The following is a 24043-nucleotide window of genomic DNA, read 5'->3' as shown; positions in this document are numbered from 1 at the left end:
ATCTAACTTTGACCTTGTTTGACTTCAACTATTCTGTATTTTAATTGTATTATCACCAACTACACATGTATGTTTAATTTAAAAGGGATATTTACTTCTTACTTTCACCAAATATTAGTGTTATACTGTCTTTACAATACTGTGAATCTGTACCTTCAGTTTTGCACAAGAATACCGTGCATAGAATTTACATTTGTACACCACTAATCTGAAATATATTGTTTTATGTCTAACGTCATAGACACAAGTCAACTGGAAACTGATTTTTTCCACAGGCTGACATAAAAATGCTTTGGGTTTCCTGGGGCTAAGTATTTGATTGCACTATATAGGTATAGTGTACTTACAGTAAGATTTATTAACTGAGCCTCATTGATACTGACAGTTATTGAAATATTTTACTTGTCAACTCACATGTGCCAGCTTATAATGCTTTTAACTATAGCTACTCTTAAAGTCAATAGGGCTACTCACATGCTAAGAGTTACAGAGAAGTTTAAGTATCTTGTTGAATCGGGGCTTTAGTGTATAGTATTCATGTAACTGAATATTGTAATGGAATGTTATGGCTTGCACAACACACAGCTCCATATACATACGTGCAGAGTCACCAGAAAAGTTGTATTAAGGAATAGTTTGAGAAATAAGGACACATAACTGAAAGCTGTATCATACTGCTTAGGACAAATGTGTCAAGATAAGGTTGTGTTCAATCTTGGCTTTAGTGAAACTTGTCTTCTAAGCACTTACCTTCACATTCACAGATATTTTTATATTCAATTTCCTAGGATTTTTAAAAGAAACAAAGGGGTTAGGGGACAAACCAAAAAAAGCCTCTAAAGGCAGTTTTGCTAGTGGAGCTTGGAGCTTCCTTTAACCCACGTAATACAACCCCAACTACCTGCAAGTTGAGGGGACACCCATAACTTTTAGATAAAAAGAAAAGGAGTACTTGTGGCACCTTAGAGACTAACCAATTTATTTGAGCATGAGCTTTCGTGAGCTACAGCTCACTTCATCAGATGTGTACCATCTGATGAAGTGAGCTGTAGCTCACGAAAGCTCATGCTCAAATAAATTGGTTAGTCTCTAAGGTGCCACAAGTACTCCTTTTCTTTTTGCAAATACAGACTAACACGGCTGTTCCTCTGAAACTTTTAGATAATTAAAGATTTGGATAATGGGCACACAGGTACCAGCCAGCTACTGGGCCAACACCCATGTTATTATAAATCAGTTAGCTTCCCAGAGTCTGCTGGCTACATAGCTCTACTCTTATGCAGCTTATAAGCTCAGCAAGACAGAAACTTCAAGTCCCGCTGAACTTAGAAATGTCAACAGGACTGAGTGGCACAAGCGCTCTCATCCTTGAGAGACAGAACAAGGATGCTCTTGCCTTTGATGGAGAGGCTCTCCCTTCCTCAGCATGTGGCACTTGGGAGTTCTGCTAAATACTGGATTCCTTTCAGTGGCTCAGTTAACTAGCCATGTATGCAACTAAATACCACATCTTAAATGTCAATGGAATTTTCTATTGCCAATGTTTTCCAAAATTAGAAAAGCACATACTACTCTAATGTCAGAGTCACCAGGCAGCCATCTGAGGCAGGAGCAGATGCAGGACGGAGCAGGGGCTCGCTAGCCTGGAAACAGGCACAGTTAGAACAGGAGAAGTCTGGAGCAAGGGTAGCTGGAGCCTTAGTAGGCTGCATCATGGCCAGTCATTGAAAATACTGGCAAAGGGAGTGTTCCTGGGCAGGTAGTGATGTTGAACAGACTGGAGAGACTGCTTCACTTAGGAGACTGACTACCTGCCCTGTGATCACCTGAATGGGTCCGGTTCCCTTCGTTTGACCCTTTGACCACACTCCCGTCCCTGTTATGTCATTAGTTGTCCCGGTCCTGTGGATCCTCCTCTTAGGCTGGGTGGGGGGGATCCTTTAGCAGTGGGCGGGCTTTGCCCATCCACTTCCCAGATCCCAATAGGATCACCTGAATGGGATCCTGCCTGTGGATGGCCTGAACCCTTGTTAATGGCATGGGGCCTATCACAAGACCTGCAGGTAATTGCTTCTGATACTTATCACATGCTCTGGCTCAGGGATGACTCATCTGGTTTAGGCAGGCTCAGAGGTATCACATCCAATAACTAATTAAAACACTATATCTTGAAATATGACTCAGTTATAGGGCTCCCATGACCATTCTATTTGGGCACATGTGCTGAATTCAAGCACCATTCCAAATTCAAAGTAACATGGCAACCCAAGGAAAGGCATAAACCTATATAAATACTCTTTATTCACTGAAATAGCATAGTTGCACAAACAATTATCATAGTCCGAGTCATGATATTCTTTCCAGCCCAGTGGTGTTAATTCAGATTATCATGCTTTGCAGCCATTGAGCCAGGCTCCTCTGCTGCTAACTGACAAAATTAAAACCTTCCCAGTGTCTGATTTGATCTTTTAAAGATCCCTCAGAGCTTCACTGAGATCCTGCAATTCACCCACACTACCCAGAACAGTGCTTGTATTCTGACACAGAACACCCGCAATAGAGTTTTCTAATTTAAAGCAGATGCTCCAATAAGGCACCAATCTATTAGCCCATTGAACTAATCATATCAGCTCAAGTATGAAAAGTGTCCATTTTGCCATGCTATAACCCAAAATACAGGAGCCACTTTTGTACACACATTTGAAAATCTCGCTCTCTGTGGAGAGGGGGTGGGGATGGGGGAGGAAAATCTGAAAATCATGATACTATTTCCAAAGCTCATGTAGTATTGTAATATTTCAAGAGCTATAACATTTAAGGACACAGTCTAATAAATGTACTAGACATCAAAAGCAACTAACCTTAAACATTTACTGCTGGGTATTTTATATGATTTTCCCTTGATATACTTTTAAAAAAATAATCCGTGTAGCAACAATGATTTTTATCCCTCCCTCCCCCCAAACAAGATAAAAAAGACAAACAAGGCAAAGAAACGCTCTACTTTGCATGCTTCACATATAAACAACATATTGCATACATGCGCACTTAATAGCCTGTTTCCACAGTTCAGATTGTTCTAGGACTTACAAGAAGTGACTTTTTTCCTGGTTTAAACTTCTTGCTGCTAGCAAGAGTACAATAAATATGATGTGTATGTCACAATAATGCAATAAAAAATAGGAGACAATTTAGAGCCCTACATGAGTTGTATCCATATATAACTTAAGAATAATGGAGAGAGGCAAATTCTTTGATGAAAATAAGTCACGCAGGTTCTACAAAAGAAGAGTACATTGGAAGAAGACTTCACAGCTTACAAATTACTGCTTTGTTTTGAGTCAGACTAGAATTTAGAATAGGTCTTGTCTGTTCACAAATACTCCTTGCCCCAGACCTCTGCTTGAGGAAAAGATGATGCAGTGAATTTTCTGACTGGGAAATGGCACCAAATAAAACATATGAATAGATCTAAAAAAGTAACACTGTTGAACCACACTATTAAAAGATCTCTGGAATGTAATAAATATAGAAGCTACAGTCTACTAAAAAACCTTACAGTACACAGCTGTGCACTCTGGCCAGCCATTTATGGGCTTCCAGCTACGCCTTCAAAATTCCATAATAAATTATTTTTATAACCCTTAAAAATGTTAAAATCTAGAATTCTGATTGGCTCCTTTTACAAGGAAATAATTCTCTAGAATTGTCCGACACAGCAGCAGCCCCACTGAAAATCATCCACCCCGTAGTGTTGTGAAGAAACAATGGTGGGTGCGAAGAGAAGGAAGAAGTACTTTGCTCTCCAAACACTTCATTTTTAAAAACTAAATAAATAAGTGGTTATAATAGCAATAACAACCTTGGCATGGCGCATTTCCGGAGGAATAGCTGACTGTGATAAACAGCCTGAGGTGAACTCTCTCTGCCGGTCATGAATCCCCAGGAAATGCCCTGTGCCTCAATAGTTATTGCTCAAGTGTACAATGCTTCTCTTTGAAAAAACAACACCCTCTAGGAACTGAGCGAGATGAAAGAGCTTTTCTTCATGATGCCGAGGCGCCTATTAATTTTTGCCGCAGCAGAATTGTTGCCGATTAGAAAAAGCATGTTCATAAATCCAGACTCTCTAATCTAAAGGCTTTTGGTGCAAATTCTTTGAACATTTGTTTTTGTCTTTATACTCGTTGGTTCTGTTTTTGTTTAGATTGACAGATCATTTCCATCTTGAAAAATTAGCAACCTTTATAATTTATGGGCTTTCAGGATTTCTGGTCAAGTCAGTTTTGTCTTTGCTTTTTTTAGTTTTAAAATGCATATCTCACTGTTGGACAGAACACTGCCTGGAAATAAATTTGCTGGAAAGGAAAGTTTTAGTTATTCAGACCTACTGATCACAAGGAGAGGAGCAGCACTGTGAGAGCATATTTTAATTAACTTTCTGTACTGAACTGGGGGAAGGGAGTGGGAGAAGAGAGGATGGCATTTTAAGTAAATTTACTCCCTGAGACAAATAACACATCCATTTATCGTGAGACCTCATGTGGCTGCTGGCACAATCAGTAGTAATGTGGTTATAAGAATGAACAGTTGGAGGGTTGTATCTCTGTCCCCCCTCCATTTCTCTGAATGCACCCCCCAAACTCTGGCCTCATGCTTTTACGCATCCTGGGATGGAATTCCACAATTCTTCCCACTCTTAGACCAGGCCTGGTGGCACAGTACCTGTATATCAACTATGCTTATCTAGAAAGAAGGGGAGAAGAATAGCTAAAGATAAGCCATGCCTCAGCGAACACTTGAGGGTTGTTACAGGACAATGGCAGAGCCATAGGCTCAGAGGAATCTGCCTTGACCTCCTACTTAACCTACCAAAATGGTTTTAATAAGGGAAAAAGCCTGAGAATTTACAAAAACAAAGGGACTCTGGATGGATTAAAAGGGGTACGCTTGCTCTCATGCTCTCTCTCAAAAGAGGGAGGGAGGAAGGGGAGGTAGTTGTTTGGGAAAACCAGACTGACACAGGCACCCGCTGGGGTGTCTGAAGATGCTAGGCCTGCCTAGGTCACCAGTATGGCAGGGCTTTAGGTAAGATACCAACTAAACGAAGTGGGTTTGGCACCTGCAGTTCTTCCCTTCAGGAGCCTGTGAGCAGTGATGGATACAGTGACCAGACAGCCTTCTTAAACCAAACTGTTGTTTATTCTCACAGTAGGAGTGAAGCAAAAGAGAAAAAGGATTTTAAAACAACAGTCTATATGCACATCTACCTTGCCTACAGCCCTACCATCATGTGATAGTTAGCTAGGAAGGCCTAGCTTCTTCAGACACCACAGCAGAAGCATGTGTCAGTCTGCTTCCCCTAAGGAGAGAGAGACTTTTTTAATCCAGACAGAATCTCTTTGTTCTCCTCAGTTCCCAAGCTTTTGCCCCAGTAGGCTCAGCAGGAGGTCAAGGCAAACTCGTTGGAACAACCCTCAAGTGTTTGCTGAGGCATGGCATATCTTAAGTTATTTTTCTCCCCTGCCTGCTTGTTTTTCCATACAGGCTACTATTAAACAAAACCGACATATTCATACGGTAAACATCCCAATAACCAAGTCAACATATAGCATTAGCATTCATAGGTTATTACAGAGCAGCTCTACATCCATCACAGTCACCATCTGAAATATTCAGATTATGCACTAAACTACAGCTCCTATTAGAACTTTTTCTAGAACACCCAACTACAGCAAAACCCATCAGACTTACCCTCCATTTCAAAGTGGTATAGTCATTCAGTAACTTAGAAAGTATTTACAGCTGTAGCAACTAAGAGCTATTTGCGAAAATAAAACTATATATGAACTCACAATGCATTGTGCATAATAAAAATGACCACTGCTGCTATATAAAAGTTGTGGACAGCTAAGCTGCAAGAATAACGTAAACAAAACCAACAAAATACACTTTGCACAATGCCCAAAAGTGAGCCAAAAACTTGGGCTTTGGTGAACCACCAAGAGGTTCAAGTACAAAGGCAGAAGTCTTGGGAGCAAGATCACACTCAATCGTAACTGCCATTGTAGGGGAGGTTCAGTCTCTCACAACAGGGTTTCAGACCATTATGGCTATGTTCGCCTTCATGATACAGCAGGTGCCTCACTAGTCTCATAAACTGAAAGTCCTATATTTGCATGTCAGAGAAGACTCTTTGTTGACTACTTAGACTGTTTTCTATTTAGTCTATGAGTTCTTAAGAGCTCTTACAATCTACAGGGGCTGTTAACATTTGTCTTATTATATGCATATAGAAAACTTAGCACACTGTTGCGTGAATAGAAATTGAAAATGTATAGAACCTTTTTCCAAATAAAAAGCCAAGTTTGTTGCAAATAATATTTAAAGAAATACAGTTTAATGTTTACCTTTGTTCTGAAAAAATGTTAAGCCCAAGAACTAATGGAGTTTAAGAAAAAAAAAAAACTTTCATAAAAAAATGGACTCCCCATTTAAAGCACACTGTTGAATTAAAAGTCAAATTGAAGCTAACTATATTTTTATTACTACTTATTATATTATAGAGACCATAAGTGTACTAGCTGCCTTGAAGTATAAAGAAGATATGGTCAGTCTTCATTGCTGTCCTTAGGAAATTACAAAATAAATTCAGATATGATGCGACAAAAAGAGTAACAGAATAACAGGGTTAGGAAAAGGATGGATGGGGCAAAAAAACAGGGTTACACCAATAAGACTGTGCAGTTACTCAACAAAAGCTAGTGCAAAGCATGGTGAAAACTATCATAGGGGAAGTAACAATGAACCAAATCTTTAGGTCGCCTAACAGTGAAAGAAGTAGGGATCTTAGGGACAAAAGAGTGTGTGATCATTAATTTGAGACTGTAGCATAATGTACACACATAACAAAGATGAATTAAGGTTGGCCATACTAACTTAATTCTGGTAATTCCTAACCTTGAAGTGCTTGACTTTTCAACCTCAATGACTATATTTTTACATACTTTTTGGTATGTGAGTTGAATGAGGAGAAGGTAGTGGGCTTGCACAAAGCAGAGAGACATTGGTGGGAGTAGCAGATGAATGCAGAATGGAGGCTGTCAAGCACCTCTTTAACCTTTCAAAAAGTCTCCAATTCCCACCAACCAGATGAATCAAAGTTCTCCATACTACTCGGGAGACATAGGCAGGTAGGATTTCCAGTCCCACACTCTTGCTTACTCATTCTGAGAGTGATAGGAATGCTGTGGATGGAGCACACTGCCCTGGGAGGGCTGCAATTGGAGTAAGGAGAAGAATGCACCTTGCATCTCTCACTAGCAACCCTTCTGGACAATTAAAGAATAGCATCTGTACTCCTGGCTGAAGGAGCTGAACATAACTAAAACATCAGTAGCTAGGAACATAAGACTAAGAAAAATACCTGAGTGGTGATGATGAATCAACAGGACTCAATAAAGGACACAAGGGAAATCTTAACCCAAGGGGAAAAAATTCAAACCACAATCTTAGTTTCTCCATGTATTAAGAGTAAAAAATGTTTAAACTTAGTTTTAATAGCCAAGTTATTAATGCACACTGTTTTAAGACTGTCCAACATTGCAATTTCCACTAAACATCCAATTCACTGGTTAGCATAATTTATCATCTGCATAATTTTTATTTCACTATACTGCTCCACTTTGCCAGTTCCCTTTTTTTGGTCAAAGACAGACGATAAATGTGGACTTGCAAAGCAAACAGCAAGAAACCACTTCCAGAAACAGCCTGGAAGAGGTTTTTAAAAAACAACAACTATGCTTAGCATTTTCATGCTTGAATCTTTCTTGGCCTGCCTACAACACTTTACACATGAAATCAATTAGAAACCAGGATAGATGGCCTCTCAGAAGTATGCTGGCTTCTGTTGAAATCATGCTGGCAAAAAAACAAAAGATTCGCCCACAATTAGTAAATGTGGCCTGGCAAGAACTACTTTGTATATTTCACAATTTTGACATGCAAGTCAGTGCATACTATAGATTCATTTAAAGGTCTCTGTTACACAAAAGCAAAAAGGAAGATTTAGCCTTCTTCATAAATCACCCAAATGCAAACCCAATGCTCTAAAAATTCATGTAAAAAATTCATGTACAGTGGTACCTACTTTATGTATACATGGCATACCAAACAATTATTACATCCAACTCAACTGAAAACTATTCTTCTGCAATTTTTAGACCAAAATATTAGTACTACCGCAAGTTTTATTATAAATTCACTTATACAGGAACTTTCACTTGAGCATCTCAAAAGGCTTTACAAACATTCATTAAAGATCAGACCACCTTCTTAAGGACTCAACAATGTTTTGCGCCAAAAGCCCACATACATAGTTGTGCCATTGGCTCAAGTGCAGACTAGGAAGCAGATTCTGAGTGTGCCTTATGCCTCTCCTGCAAGGGCACACAGGACAGGTCACAATCTCCACCTATCTCAGGACTACGGATCGAAAAGTTGGGACACAGAGAGGTTAAGTCACTTGCCCAAAATCACACTTTTAGTCAGTGGCAGAATGAGGGAAGAACCAAGAAACTCTGACTAACCACCAAATATTTAACCAGATGTTGGTTCTTAGCAGCAGCTTGGAGTCTCTTGTTTTATAAAGGTGTTTATTAATTAAATTGCATGCTGTGTCTCAAGTTTTGCTCTGGAGACCGACGTTTAAATACTAATTTGGGAAAAAACTGTTTTACCCTCATTCCAAAAAATGGTTGTCCATACCACTAACCCATACAAGAATTTTCTATGATATGCCCAAGGCACAGAATAATGTGATAGCAGGCCTGGTTCCCTAAGCCATGACACTCGTGTGAAGTTGATGAAACAAAGTAGTAAATCAGGCACACTAAGGCTATGGCTACACTAGAGAGCTTGCATCGGGGCAGCTGCACTGCTGTAATCTCTCTAGTATAGCCACTCTAAGCTGATGGGAGAGCTCTGCTGCCAACTTAATTAACCCACCCCCAATGAGCAGCAGCAGCTATGTCAGCAGGAGAAGCTCTCCGTCAACATAGCGCTATCCACACCGGTGCTTAGATCAGTGTAACTTATGTCACTCGGGGGGGTGGCTTATCCACACCCCTGAGTGACATAATTTCTTCCAACGTAAGTGGTAGTGCAGACATAGCCTAAGTGTCAGGACTTGAAGCAAAATTAGAACAGCGGTGAGAGGAAGATTTTAGTGTGCCACACAATGCTTATTTCCTTCCAGAAAAATAAGGCGCTCACTTTCAAGTACCTGGTGGTACCTTGGCCTACCATCTCTCACCAGTGGCATAACATCAGGAGTGCTTCCTTCTTCCCAAAGCAGCTCTTTGGGACAGCCTGTATGGGGCGGGGGGAACACATCTCACATACAGAGTCGCAGCTTGGGCATTGTTTTGAGACTCTCTATCCTGCATGGCCTAGCAGTATTCATAGCCCCTGCCTCCAAATCATAAGAGAGAAAATACAATCTAAAAATGCTAGTAAGGGGCAAGCTTGTTTAAAAAGTAATTTAGCCTAATGTTGAAAACGCATTGATAAAGTCAAAAAGGATGATACCCCACTTTAAAAGAAAAGTTTCAGAGTAACAGCCATGTTAGTCTGTATTTGCAAAAAGAAAAGGAGGACTTGTGGCACCTTAGAGACTAACCAATTTATTTGAGCATAAGCTTTCGTGAGCTACAGCTCACTTCATCGGATGCATACTTTCCACAGTATGCATCCGATGAAGTGAGCTGTAGCTCACGAAAGCTCATGCTCAGATAAATTGGTTAGTCTCTAAGGTGCCACAAGTACTCCTTTTCTTTTTAAAAGAAAACTCAGTGATCATTTTCTCTTTAACCAGATGTTGGTTCTCAGCAGCAGCGTGGAGTCTGTTGTTTTATAAAGATGTTTATTAATTAAATTGCAGGCTGCTGACATTATTATTTAACATATTGTGGTAGTGCTTAGAATCTTCAACCAGATCAGGGTTCCATTGTGCTAGGCTTAGTGCAAGCACATAGGAACTGACAGTCTCAGTCCAAAAGAGCTTACAGTCATAACAACATAATGAAAGACATACGTGCATGAGACAGTCAAAGGGACCAGGTTTAGAGACACAGGGTAACAACAATAATAGGATGTGTGCACTTCTTAGCCAATTAGGACCAAGCCACATCTAAAATGTGAAGGAAAAATCCTTGAGGCGACATCTGCCTGTTGATAGACAAAAGAGCTGTGAAGTGACTTAAAATTCCTGGCTCCTTGTTGGAGGGATATCACAGCAACTGATCAGGGAAACACTCAGATTAAATTTCCCAGTGAATAATTAATAAATAGGAAAAGATAAAAGTTTAATTTAACAGAAGGAAACATGGTACTATTCTACAGCAACGCCTGCTAGAAAATGGAAACGTGCAATGAAGAGCAGTACTCAAATAAAGGACAGTCCAAATTAACCTTACCTCAGCTTGGCAAAGTGCATGAAGACCTTGTAAAACTAAAGCAGCAGGTGTGGCTTGATCAGGTTTTGTGCATTCATTCAATACCTGGGAAATTGCAGCCAACATATCAGCTCCATGTTGATATGGCCTAGTGGAAAACAATATTACATGAAGGCAGAGTACTTTAAAAAATTCAGTTCCACCCCTCAAAGCTTCTTGACATGTAGAGAAATATTTCCAAGCACATATTCTTCTACACAGGACTGCTTCCTATTTAACACTTAATGACTATTTCTTTAAGCAACTTGGATAAATAAATCATCTGACTGGATGATGTAAGTACAGCATGTTTAGGCTTTCTAAGTTTTCTTTCTATAGCCTCTAAATCATTTCCACTGTGCTATCACAAATCCCATTTAAACTTTCAACTCTAATTATAGCATTCACTTGGCAGCGAATATTACAGTTACATTGAGACTTCTTTTATAACCCAGGTTTCAGATGCTCGTAACTTCCCCAAAAAAATTCTTTTGGCTGAAATAAACCATGATCAATATAAATCACACATTTTTCTACTCTAAAAAGAGTATGGTTTTTTTCTGTGCCTTCATAACTCAGACAGTACTGAATGTCACAAGAGGTATGAATCATCCCAGGTATGTGGTCTTCACACAAGACTAGTCTCCAGGTAGGTAAGTGGAAGTGGGAGAAAAGACCCCACAACACTTACAAGCAACTGAAAAAACTAGTTTTGCATGAACAAGGGAAAAACTACTTTAGGTTTAAAGACAATATTTTTAGGAGTATGGAATAATGTAACTATATAACACTAATGTTCATGGATTTTAAGGACACAAGCCATTACCTCATCTAGTCTGATCTCCAGCATAACACAGGCCACAGAATTTCACCCGGGGTATGTCTACACTACAGCGGAGAGGTGTGATTCCCATCGCAGGTAGACAGATGTGCACTAGGTCAGCTTGAGCTGGCACACTAAAAATAGCACCATGGAAAACGCAGCAGTGGCATAGGCTAGCCACCTGAGTCCAAGCCCACCCTGGGTCTGTGCTCAGGTAGACATACGCCCGGTTACCCCTGTTCTGAGCCCAATAACTTGTGTTTGACTACAGCATATTTTCCAGAAAGGCATCTGGTCTTGGACTGAAGACATCAAGGGAACCTAAAATTCACTTGGTAGTTTGTTCCAATGGTTAATCTCCCTCCCTGTTAAAAATGCGTGTTTTATTTCTAATCTGAATTTGTCTGGCTTTAGTTTCCAGCCATCAGTTCTTGTTATGCCTTTCTCTGCTACTTTAAATGTGTAGACTGAATTTCACATGGTTTAAGAATCTGAACAGAGAAAGTGGTTCAGCTCTGAAATGTGACTTTATAAAAATGGCATTGTGGAGGTTCTATGTTTGTATCTCAATAACTCTACATCAAATGGTCTCAATTTACAAATTAAAAACTGTCAGCCCTGCCATCAAAACCTGGAACCTGACAGTAAAAATGGGATCCCTCTGGCTTATGATGAAACACCAAGCTAAAGATTCTACAATCAGAATTTAGTTCATTATTTGATTGACAATGCATGAGCCAAAATAAAATCCATCTCACCCTCCAGAGATGTGCTGGCTCTTCAGTGCAACCAAGAATCAGAAGTACTAAAAACTTTTTTCAGTCAATAAAGTAAGCAGCTATGTCTCAAAATTTACATATGGAGTAGGAATGAATAAGAAGGAGCCTTTTTAATATAGTCACTCTTCAGTACATAACTCCCATGTACAGCGCTGATTATGCAGACATTAAAGTATACAGTTAAATTAGAACAGAGGGTTTTTTCCTTTAGAAAAAATAACAAATTAAATACAAAAACTTACATTAATATGTTAGGATTATAATTTTGTCCACTCAATCAGGAAATGCAGAAGTTATGGTCCTCAGAGTAAGCTCAACAAGTCAGACTGATTTGTGTGTGGATGGAAGGGGAGGTTGGGGTCAAACCTGAGATGGAGCCTGGCCTTAATATGCTGTGTAGACATAACTCCTGATGTCCAAGAGGACAGTTGGGGTGTCAGCTAGCTGCATGGCTCATTCATTTCCATATCTAAGACAACATTCAAACAGTGGTTCTATATCAGCATATTAACAGTGGACAAAACACAAAGTTGAATCCATGTGGTATGATTCTGGCTCTTCCATTGTGGACGCCAAGTAAATTTTGCACAAATGGGATGTCTCACTTAAACTCTGTCACAGAAAGGCCTGAAAAAGCAGAATTCCTTTGTAAACCCTGATAGGAAGCACTGTGTTTTATTTATATGTGCTTCCTATCAGGCCTTCATATAGTCCCATTCTGTTCATATTAAAAATACATGTATACACATTATACTTACTAGCTTCTGAAGTATTGCCTAAGACAATGTGTATTTATTACAGCCCCCATCAAAAACCATAAGCCCCTCAATTAAGGTAACAGGTTCATCAGAAGTGACCAGCACAGCTTTCCTTTAAACACCCTGCACCTTCTCTAAGTTGGATAACGAACACTCATTCTTACCTCTGCCTGCATATATCTCTGATGGAAGCAGCTTTAGCTATCACCTTTTCCCACAGAGTATCCTTCCCAATGGACAAAGAGGGCATATCGGACATTGCCATGAACCTCTGCAGTTCTGGGTAAACCCGATCCTAGAAAAAAAACATTTAATCTTTAAAATATATAAAGAAGTTTCTAAAAGTTGGTGACATGATTTTATGCTGCTAAAGCCTTTACACAGCTTCTAAAGGAACATTTACATTGCAAATCACATTGCATTTTGGTTCATCAGTGGAGAAGAATACTGTGCTGTGATTTAAGTGGCTTCTTTGCACAGAATCTATACATTTTTCCCCATAAACTAAAAAGTAATCTATTAACATGCAACCAAATAGAAACGACTTATCACTCATTGCGTAATGCATTGAAAGCATCAGAGTAAAGTAGTATAAATACATCTTTCATAAACAAAATTATTTCATAATTTCATTCCAAGACTCAATGAGATGCATAACAGGCTCCATGAAAGACCAACTGTAGATGCTGTTCAATACATCAGAATTAATAAATGCATCACTGACACAATTTGCTTTCCACAGCTAATAATCAGGCACTAGTATAATCAATCATTCAAAATTATGTACTTTCCCTACTAGGGGAAAGCATGTAAAACAATATCCACTGTAGTTTATCTTTGGGAGACTGTGTGACAAGCGGGAACCAGACACCTGTGACCGAAAGCAGCCCTGTATCCACACCCTACCCAACACTGCAATAATCTTTCTGCAAATATGCCTTGTGAAGTATCATTTGAAAACTAGTAACTTGCTCATCAAAATCATCATGATGAAATGTATGTAGCAACATTATAGGTAAATTCCCCTATATGATAATGTTTCCCTATATTCAAACCACACAGCCCTGACTAGGCAAAAGTTGTTAAGAATGTCGATCCTAAATAAAGGAATGTGCGTTTACCTCAATTTACACAAGTAGTAACTGGGTCTTTGAGACAACAAGAGAGGTAAATGGCAGGAGACAGGGCAAATCTGCATTTCAGCATAGTGGAGAAGAAAGAGCATGGAGCCACTTTCACCACCAGACTCCAGGATGCCTTCTTTACTGTTTGAATAAACTTGCTTTGAGGCGTAAGCCTCAGAATAATCCACTTCAAAGGGTGAGTGGCCCATCCACGTGAGGGGCAAAAATACCCAAAGGCATCTTTCCCAATCTCTCCCTCTATCTCTCCCTCTTTCACCTAAGGGGACAAAGGAACCAGCCCTTTGAGTTTGGGGGAGCTCCTGACCTGAGAACTTGATCAGCAATGTTGCTGAGAACCTGTGGAAAGGATTTTACCTTGAACCAAGCCTAGCTTGTTAAGTTTTAGCAACCAGAAAGCATTTTACCTTTAGTTCTCTTGTAACCATTTCTGACTTTAATACATTATACTTGTGCTCATTTAAAATCTCTCTGTCATTAAATAAACTTGTTTTTTTAATATAAACTAATCCAGTGCTGTGTTTAAACTAAATTGCTTGGTAACTCCATTTAATGTAGCAGAACTGTCAAATATTGACCGTTTACAAGGGCAATGAACCTATAATATCTGAGCTACCCAGGAGGGAGCTGGACAGAGCTGAACACATGTTTTTGCAAAAATTCGGGACTGGGAGGATGTTGTGGTCACCCTGGAAGTAGTAACCAAGGCTGGTGGAAGGCAGATTTTGGCTGGTGTGTTGCTGACAGGCTGCTGGAGTAAGAGTTGCTGGACCAAAGCTATAGCTATACACAGGCTTGTGACCCATGTGACCCATGCTGGTAGGCTGTTTGTGAGCGGCCCAGGCTTGGAGCTACACCAGGAAAGCATTGTGTGGCACCCCAGGTTGCAGAGCAGGCAGTGACAACCCCTCACTGGTGTGGATTGTACCCTGAAATGTGACAACATCCCAACGGGGAGAGGGTGTTGAACCCCCAAAGAATAAACAATAGAATCAACTGGTTGGATACAATGTTATTGATTATAAAATGTGTCAGGTACGGTCTTTTATGAAAGCTTGTAATGTTCTGAACATGATGGTCATTATGAGATATGCATATAAACTGTAGTAATGAATTTATGTAGTTGTGTAGATAAAAAAAACTATGCTCATAATTTGTGCTGCAACATTCAGCGCTTCCTCACAACAGGCAGGGAGGGGCTGCCTCCCCAACCAGACAAGATTTGCTCCAAGCACCAAACATTGTACAACCCAGGAAAAGGCAAATGATAGACCATTAAAATTAATGGAAAGGCATTGAAACTGAAAGAAAACCCCAGCCTTGGAAAAGTATGAAAGGAAGCAGTTTCCCCCACTCTGACGAACAAGAGAGAAAACAACAGGCCTTTTTAAAGCAAGCTTGTGTCGGAGGTTTGGCATCCAGAAACTGAACGCCAGTATCTACACGAGGTGCAGTCCTTTGAGTGCTGGATCCCCTCTATGACAGGGGCATGCTGAGAAGCTGTTAGAAGGCAATAGGTAACACTTATTAGAAAGGGGAATTTATCTAATATAGAAGTGCAAATCTTGAAGTTGCATCTTTATGTTTATTTTCTATGTAACTTATATGTGTTTGTTTACCTTGCTATTTCATCTTGAGTCCGTGATTTTTCTATGAAATTAACCTTTTGTTTCTTTTTACCCCAAGCAGATCTCTATTGTGTAAACTGTGTGTTGTGTATGTACCAAAGTGAATGGATAACTGGGGAGGGTTTCACTCCTTCGGGGGTGAAAAACCAGAGGGGGAAAGTCCAAGTGTCTGGTAGTTAAGAACTAGGCGTAGATAAACTTAGGGAGACTTGGGACCAGAAGTGTTGTTGAGGTCACCCTGCAAGGAATAACTAGGCTGGCGGAAGCCAGAGCGAGACTTTTATGTTTACAGGCTGGCTACTGGTGTCAAGGCTCTGAGCCATAGCAGCATGGCATTAAGCACCCAAACTTATAAGGCAGACAGTGAAAGAACCCTTTATTGGTATGGATGATTTCCAAAACATTACAGACTGCACAACTTTTTTCTAACCTGCTTCTCCCATAAGGACGTCATCAAGCGTAAAGTAATAGGTCTAAGCTTTGGCGTGCTCCCCAGCACCTGTATCACATGCAGAATCTGAGCGATGCAGACCTGAAAGAGATTTTTCACCACATGCATTTGTTATTTTAATATCGATGAACAAGGAGGTGCTTCATTTGTGTCAAATATCTCAAAGGCCACGGCAGCATCAAAAAGAAATGGGGAGTCATTTTCTAACAGATTTTGGTGCATAATGATCCTAAAAAACATTTTCATGAGATATACAAATACACTATAGATAGTTAAAGCACAATACATAATTCATCCCTTAAAATTAGTTGTCATATTCCCATCATAAATATTAAGTAACAAGTTATGCAGAAACTCACAAATCACTTATAATTTTAAGCAAGTTATGCATATCCATGTCTACATTCACTCATTCAATGTAACTAGTGACTTACTAATACAAAATTCCCTTTATTAAAAATCATTTTTGGATGAAGTATGATTTCTATTCATACTGACCTTGTGTACACCCAGAGAAGGCAAAGTATATAAAATGTCCCGGTACAAAAAAGGCTCCAGTGGCCTCCCCAACTTAAACATCAGAACTGGGATTAGATTTGGGACCTAAAATAAATGGAGAACATGTAATACATACAAACCCCACTTGTATGAAAGAAGCCAATTGTCATGACATGGTTAACAGACTATGTAAAGACCAAAAATAAATCCGAGTGAACATGCACCCCAACACTCTTCTTGCGTTAAAATAAGGGGAGTGGAATTAAAAAACTGACTCTTCGTAGGATTCATTTGGAGCTTTTTTTAGTTGCCCTCTTGGAACCTACAAGTCCTGTACCCTCAGCTGACTTAATGGGGAAAAAAATCAAACTATTGGCAATAAATGTTAGGCTAATAAAAACAGTAAGAATCACAAGCAACTCTTACACAGCCATTTTCATCCATAGATCTTTAAAAGACTTACACAGGTTGATGAGTGAATAAGTAGTAGATTAGCCTAATTTTACGGATGGTAAAATTGAATTACTGAGAGGTTAAATTATATGCTCACGGTCACATGGCAAGAAAGCAGCAAGAACTAAAGCCAAATTTCAATTCCCAGTCTCATGATCTAACCATTGGACAAGAATGCTCCTCAGCTACACCACCTCACTTCCAGAAGCAAAGCTTAGTTGAAAGCATAACCTTTGTTATACCGCATAGTACAACACTTCACACAGGTCAGTCTTGAAAACTTGCTGAGGCCTTAGAGTATTTAAAATATTCTTCATATTCAGAACGTAGAAGTATACGGAATACCGAAAATACGGAGGTGAGGGTAGCAATTTATTTAAATCAAAATTAGCAAGCTTAAGGGTCACCAGTTTATATTTCATTGTTTTCATAACAATTAACACAAATTTTCAGTCTTGTTGGGCACAAGTAAAAATTTAAAGTCTTCTCATTGTTTGCTTACAATAAAATGGCCTCAACCTCTTGAGTGCACAGATCTAGTGGAACCCATAGAAAAGTTCTCAATTTCTCTTTATCTAGCTTGAATAACAAATTGATTTTAGTTTGAAACTTTCATTCCAAACTTCCATTGAAAGAAACAGAAGATACATCAGAAAAATCCACATACCATGTCAATGAAGAAAAAACTGAAATTTGATTCTGTCATTCTACCAGAATTCTCATGACCCATGACCCTGTATCACAACTCTCAGCATGTATGAGTTTACAACATGATTTACTGCATTTTCAAATGTCTGGTAGCATTCTCTAAATATTGCCCCCACAAAGTGACAATGAAGAAAAAGGAATGTTACTTAACCCTAAGTTCCCCTTTCCTTCAGATATCAGATAAAATACTGTCTTATATTTAACCATAGGAGTTAGCCTTTCATGAAACAACCTGCATCAGGGGATCCCATCATTCTCCTAGAGCAGTAAGGCACGTTAGGAAATTCAGTATTTTGTAATATGTGGATTTGATTATTTCCAAGTCTTTTGGCTTTTAAACAATTATTTTCATTATACTGTCACTGGAGTACACAGAGCTCTCCATTTCGGTCTTAGTATTTGCTTCTTGAGTGGATCACTGTTCCAAATTTTCTCTTTTACCTAAAATTACTGTAACCTCAGAACTTTTTCAATGAACCCAAGATTGGACAATTTTGTTGGCCGGAAACATGAGGATAACCTGAAACCAAAACCTATACTTATTAGCAATGGGTAAATAGGCTCAGATAAAAGACAGAGCAGCCCTAACCCTAAATCCCTCAAAGTAGTAGTAAGTCAAACAGATCCCAAACCTCTCTGAAAAAAATTCAGTATGGTTTGGCCAACACTTTATGCATTCAAGATGTAGTGTTCTGTACTATGACTGCAGAATACTGCAGTAGTTTTCTCCTGGTACCTATCTACATCCCACAGTGTTCCACAACATGATAAAATCTCACAGCATACAAAAGACCCGTCCCAGCAAATGAAAGCCATTGATCTTGTAATGGGAAAAAGATTCTCTAGTGAGCGCTGGGATTTTATAATCTTCAGGTTGCAAATATCTATGTATTATCAGAGATGGTCCCAAACAAAAAATCCAGCAATTTGTTTTGCAAATTGCCACTATCTTTATAAATGGATCAAACCAAGCCACAGATCTGTACTTCCGCAATTTTTAAAGAATTTTAAAGCCAGCTCCAAATTTTTCATCTGGGGGCCTAGACTTAATATTTATAAACTTAATTTAAATTGAAAAACATCTCTTGTAGGCTTTCAAATTAGTTATTTGGAATCCCTTAGCAAAAATAGTCCCTTTTGTTAAGATTTTTCTCTCACAAAGTTTTTACTATTATTTCTGTCCCCCTACTTTTCAAGAAGATGACCCACCACCAATAAAGAAAGCAACTCTTAGATAAGTTAAGAGATAACAATAGCTCTGCTGTGAATGTAACAAAGGGTTTGTGATGCTATCATGTAGCAGAAACTATAAAGGAGTCTGAGAATTTAAGAAAATGCACGTTAAGAGTAGAATTTCACCCAAAGGGGCATTTTTAATGCAAGTTTCATAGTACACAGTTCTCTTTCTGATTGCTATGTCAATCTGAAAGTGTCCTTTTTTCCTCGCTCCTTGTTCTGTGCTTTCAATCTTCTGTAGAATTAATAAAGAAATTGGAGAGCTCTTCATTTTTGTAGGAATTGTGTTTTTAATAAAAAAATATTTTAATCTATGAAGAGGATGGCAGGGAAGAATGAAGCCAGAAAGGAAAAAGGAACAGGCGGAGGGAGGAAGTCAGGCAGATATCAAGCTTGAACTGTGTTGATTTGGGACAAACTAATTCTTTAGGCTCCATTTTCACATCCTCCCATTTAACATGCATGATAATTTCTTCTGTAAACAAGACTCTATATGGGCTATATCTTGAAAATCTGGTACTTTAGGTTAATTTTTACCCAAATGTTTAAATATTAAATTTTACTTTTAAATTTTAAGACACAGATGAATCTACTAAATAATTGCAAATAGAATAGCAATGTGGTAATGGATTAGTTTACAACGTCCTGGCCGCAACCCTTTAAAACAATATAGGACCTACTACATATACAAAATTAGAGGGGTGGATACATTAAGAGATGCTGTTAGATGGCTTGTTATCTCAGCTGGTGAATCACTGTGGCTGATCTGACTGGGCAAGAAACAGCACGTCAGTCTGGTTACTAATCCATGTAGTGAGGCTGAGTGGCCTCCCTCCGAGGGGAAGAGGGAGGGCCCACTACACTCCCCTTGGTGGGCAGGGCCTAGCCTGCCCTGTCCCTCTCGCCAGAAGTGCTGGGGCAGGGCCAAAAGTATAAGAGGAAGGCCATGTAGCACAGTTGGGGCAGAATCCCCAGAGGAGGACACTCCTGCTGTACTGCCGTGCCCAGGAGGGGAACCTACCCCCGGCTGTCCCATAGCCACAGAAGTGGGAGACCCCGATGAGGAGTGGCCGCGGTGTACCACAAGGAACCCAAGGAGCCCGGGAAGTGAGAGGTACCAAACTTGGAGAAGCAGGAAGTGGCCCGGGGCAGCCACGGAGCAGCTGGTTCCGGAGCCAGGTGTGGCTCAGTCGGCGTGTTGCGGCTGTATCCCCACTGACACAGGAGCAGCCAATCCTGCCTCTGCCAGGGCCCTGGTCCGGGACATGGTGGAGTAGGGTGGACCCGCTTCCCCCTGCCACCTTACCCCGGGGTGGCCAACTCCCTACACTGTGCAGGGAAGCTCCCGCTCCGAAGAAAGAGCCTCCCCTACCAGCTCCCTTATAGACTGTTGCTTTGCTGGCTGCCTGAGCCCCGCCCAGGCTAAAACCAGCCTTGAGACTGTTTGTTTGCAGGCAGTCTGAGCCTCCTCAAGCCCAAGCCTGCACCAGCTCCATAGACTGTGATTGCCTTGCTGGCGGCCAGAGCCCTTCCTGGCCGAAGCCAGCTCCCTGTAGCTGGTGGGGAGACAAGGTCCCTAGACTGTTCTGCAGCTTCCTGCCTTGGCCAGACAAGCCCAAAGGAAACCTGAATGAGTGGCCTCCCTCCGAGCGGGAGAACAAGGGTCCATTACAATCCAGATAAAACTAAGTCCCTGCCACCAAGCAGCCTCCAGCTCCAGATTACAACCAACTCAGTATTAACCTGTCTGGATGGGACATCAAGCAGATGGCAACTGTCAAATAATGGGGTAGCATCACAGGCTGGAGGATGCCTGAAAGATATGGACACTTGTACAGCAGCAGTTGTTGTGTTTTGGGCCCTTCAGCAGCTTCAGTGGGGATGTCGTGACAATAAGCTTGTTACAAAGCTGTGGATCCATAGATCCACACAGTTATACCAACTCTAATGTAAGTCAGTGAAACATGAGTGTTGAGGAAGACTGAAGTGCACCACAGTGACATTTTTGATTCTTGTCTTCATCAGCTGCTCCATATCAAATGGCAGGAGAAGATCAGAAATGAGGATAATTGAAACATAACCCAACAACTGCCTCCATCATCACTGGTTCAGTTTCAGTGGTGTTCCTGGTAAAGACATATTAGGATGGAAGACCAATGAAGCGTGAAACATGTTTGCTGCTAAATGGCTGGCGATCATGTGGTCTCCAAAAGCTTGAATATCCAGCTAGACCCCTTGAAGATCTAACTAGAGATTGATCTGGGTGGTGCATAATCTGCAAGGAGGCTACATCACTTTGGGAATTCCCGTGACGATGATGAAGCCCAAAACAGAGGATTTATAAAACTAGCAATTACAAAAGATATCAATAGAAATGTTTAATGCTTTTTAAAACGTTTCAATGCGACAATTTATTTATCTAAGTTATTACTATCATGCTTATCACCATAGCATCTGGGTTCTGAACAGATAATTTAGATTTGCAAACTCCTCTCCATGGCAGACTTCAAAGTGGATTCAGCTCTTTGCCTTTCTTAGGTGTTCTTCTAGGGTTTTTTCCTCCTCTCCCTATATTAATAACCCCGTTATGTTATGGTCAGAAGTAAGGACTAACTTCTAGCCTGCGTATCTGCTAGCTTAACCCCAGGCAGTCTAACAAGTGCCGTTGGGCCCCGTTTGAGCCTCTTGATTGGCCAAGATGCCTGACTGGTTGAGAGGATTAGCAGCTCTTCTCTTAAAATCAGCAGCAGGGCACTGGCTGCTCAAAGCATTTGCCCACTGCTGCGATAGCTCCTGCACCTGCTCATTCCCAGCATTGGTCCCACCCTGTGTTCCTGCCTTGTCTCACTCCAGGTAACCCAGTTGAGATTCCTGACTTTTGACCCTTGGCTTTGGCACCTGGCTTCTGAGTGGGGGTTCCCGACATCTGCTGACAGTACTAGGCTTGACTCCCACACCAAGCATTAGGCACAGACGCAGATGTGCCAGTCCCTAACAGTTATAGATGAAAGGCTTTGAAAAATCAATGAGCCTTGTAGTGCACTCCATAAACAGCAAGACTTTGGTTTCATTTGATATTCATTCCAAAAGTTGAGTCCTTAGGCAAAAATGCTCTATCTCCAGTACTCAGAAAACTTTGACCTAGTTAGCTGCACTGATCTGGAAGAGTGCAGCTGCCCAGAAGAGTCATAAATGGAATCTGATGTAGTATAGTCCTGATCCCTTGATAGCTTTGCAGATTAAGACCAAGGCATCAAACAAATTTATTTCACTTCTAATTCAGACATGAAATATTCATTACTTCTTATATAAGGGGACTATAAATCCCAACTTTACCAATATAGTCCTGGCTTCTCATATCATCATGAAACACCCTGATTTTGGTTTTGAAATTACAAAATGTTTGTTCAGGGCATCATATTATAGTGATCAGAACTTGCTCCATGTATAGCAGGAATAAAAAGTCCCATGGAACAACTGTTCAGTGTAATGAACAAAATTTGGAGAGAAAAGTCAAATGAGCAGATATTATCAAAGCTGTTCTTCTGTTCAAAATAAAGAAATATGCATGAGCCACCGCTGAGTCAGAAACTGGAGGTAGTAACACCAGCACTTGCATACATGCATACATATATAATTTTTAAAGTGCACTTTTGTCTTTTTATATGATTAGTTCACAACCTTATAACATGTTGTGCAAGTGTCCCAATTTTTTATTATGAAAATATGGTTGTTGTGAGAGACATAAATACTAATTTAGGGATAGACCTAAGTAGCTCATAGGCAGCTAAATAGCCCAGGACCTTGGGAAGAGTTTTGTGACCCTTGTAATTTTGAAAGAAAACCCAGCCTTATGATTTTTATTGGTTTTATTACAAATTAATGAAAAGACAAACTTAAAATCAATTAATATTCTTGCTAAAACTAACTATTACATATCTTACTAACTAATTAAGGATAAAACAGTACAACTGTAACTATAACAACTGGAATTGAGTTAACAAATCAAGCTGACAATATGGGATAAAATCAGCAACTGACTAAATCATTGGATGACCCCAATCAAGATTTAAATCATGACGTTAACATAACATGTAATCAATTCCTACACATATTAAACCTGAAGACCTAAGGAGGAGGCAAAGTCTACTTCTCAGCCTTATAAAGCAGTACTTAAACTCCTTCAAGGTCGCTATTACAAGGTGACATCTAGGATTAACTTCCCCTCCCTCCCCAATGTATCTAGAACTGCGATACAGAGTGACTAACCACATCTAACATTCCTTTTTAGGACAGAGTAGTTTCTGGAAACATTCTTTTATAACCCATGGTGACACAAAGTGATTTAGGATAGTATTTACTCAAAACTTGAACAAGCCTGTGCTATTTCTTAAACACTCACAAGCTCGCGCACACACACCCCGCACCTCTCTCTCTCTCACACACACACACACACACACACAGTGCTAGAGGGGGAAAAAATCAGGCATCCCTGCCAGATAGATTACCAAAAAAAAGAGGGGGGAAAAGGTTACTTTGAGAACAGGATGGCTCTATTGTAGTCTTGGTCTCCTCCTTCCTAGGGGAAGGAGAGGCAGAAGCCCTTCTTGGTATTGTGGTGCCCTGGAAGAATTGCACCTTCTTGCATATTTACCTGGATCTTTAAGGTTGTAATCCAGTTCACTCCTAGAAGCCTTCTGAGAAAATCAGGGGACCACAAGTCTCACAGTCCAATCCAGATTGAGAGTGAACAAGCTTGATGTTTGGCCAGCCTAGTAAATCCTCTCTCTCTCTTACTGGCAGACTTGTAACAATATATCTCACCAAACTGCAACACACATACTCCAAAAATGTGAAGCTCATGTGAACAACAAGAGATCACTCCACGGGTGCAGTTTTGGCCCCCCTTCTCTGTGGGGGTACAGATGGAACAATTCCTCTAAATCACTACAAATTTTGGATGTGATCAATGACCTACAAAGATCGTTATTATTTCTTACATCACTCATACTTCCATTCATTCATTTTCTCAGCATTTCTTAAAATAGTCTTTTTACTGGCAAAAAATTGAGAA

General features: G+C 40.1%; 1 protein-coding gene across 3 annotated transcripts in view; it reads right to left on the bottom strand.

Annotated features, from left to right (window-relative positions):
• Positions 1–24043, bottom strand: part of FOCAD (focadhesin) — a 200530-nt gene that overhangs the window by 95628 nt on the left and 80859 nt on the right. For all 3 annotated transcript variants that reach the window (XM_048849366.2, XM_048849367.2, XM_048849368.2), the window contains 4 exons: positions 16573–16677; positions 16054–16155; positions 13018–13148; positions 10476–10602 (listed from right to left, as the gene is read on the bottom strand). In XM_048849366.2, coding sequence (XP_048705323.2) covers positions 10476–10602; positions 13018–13148; positions 16054–16155; positions 16573–16677 — 465 coding nt within the window. The remainder of the gene's footprint in view (positions 1–10475; positions 10603–13017; positions 13149–16053; positions 16156–16572; positions 16678–24043) is intronic.

This window comes from Caretta caretta, chromosome 5 (genome assembly GCF_965140235.1).
Source record: "Caretta caretta isolate rCarCar2 chromosome 5, rCarCar1.hap1, whole genome shotgun sequence".
NCBI lineage: Eukaryota > Metazoa > Chordata > Testudines > Cheloniidae > Caretta > Caretta caretta.
The sequence above is the reverse complement of the archived record's forward strand: the minus strand, read 5'-3'. Positions and strand labels throughout refer to the sequence as shown.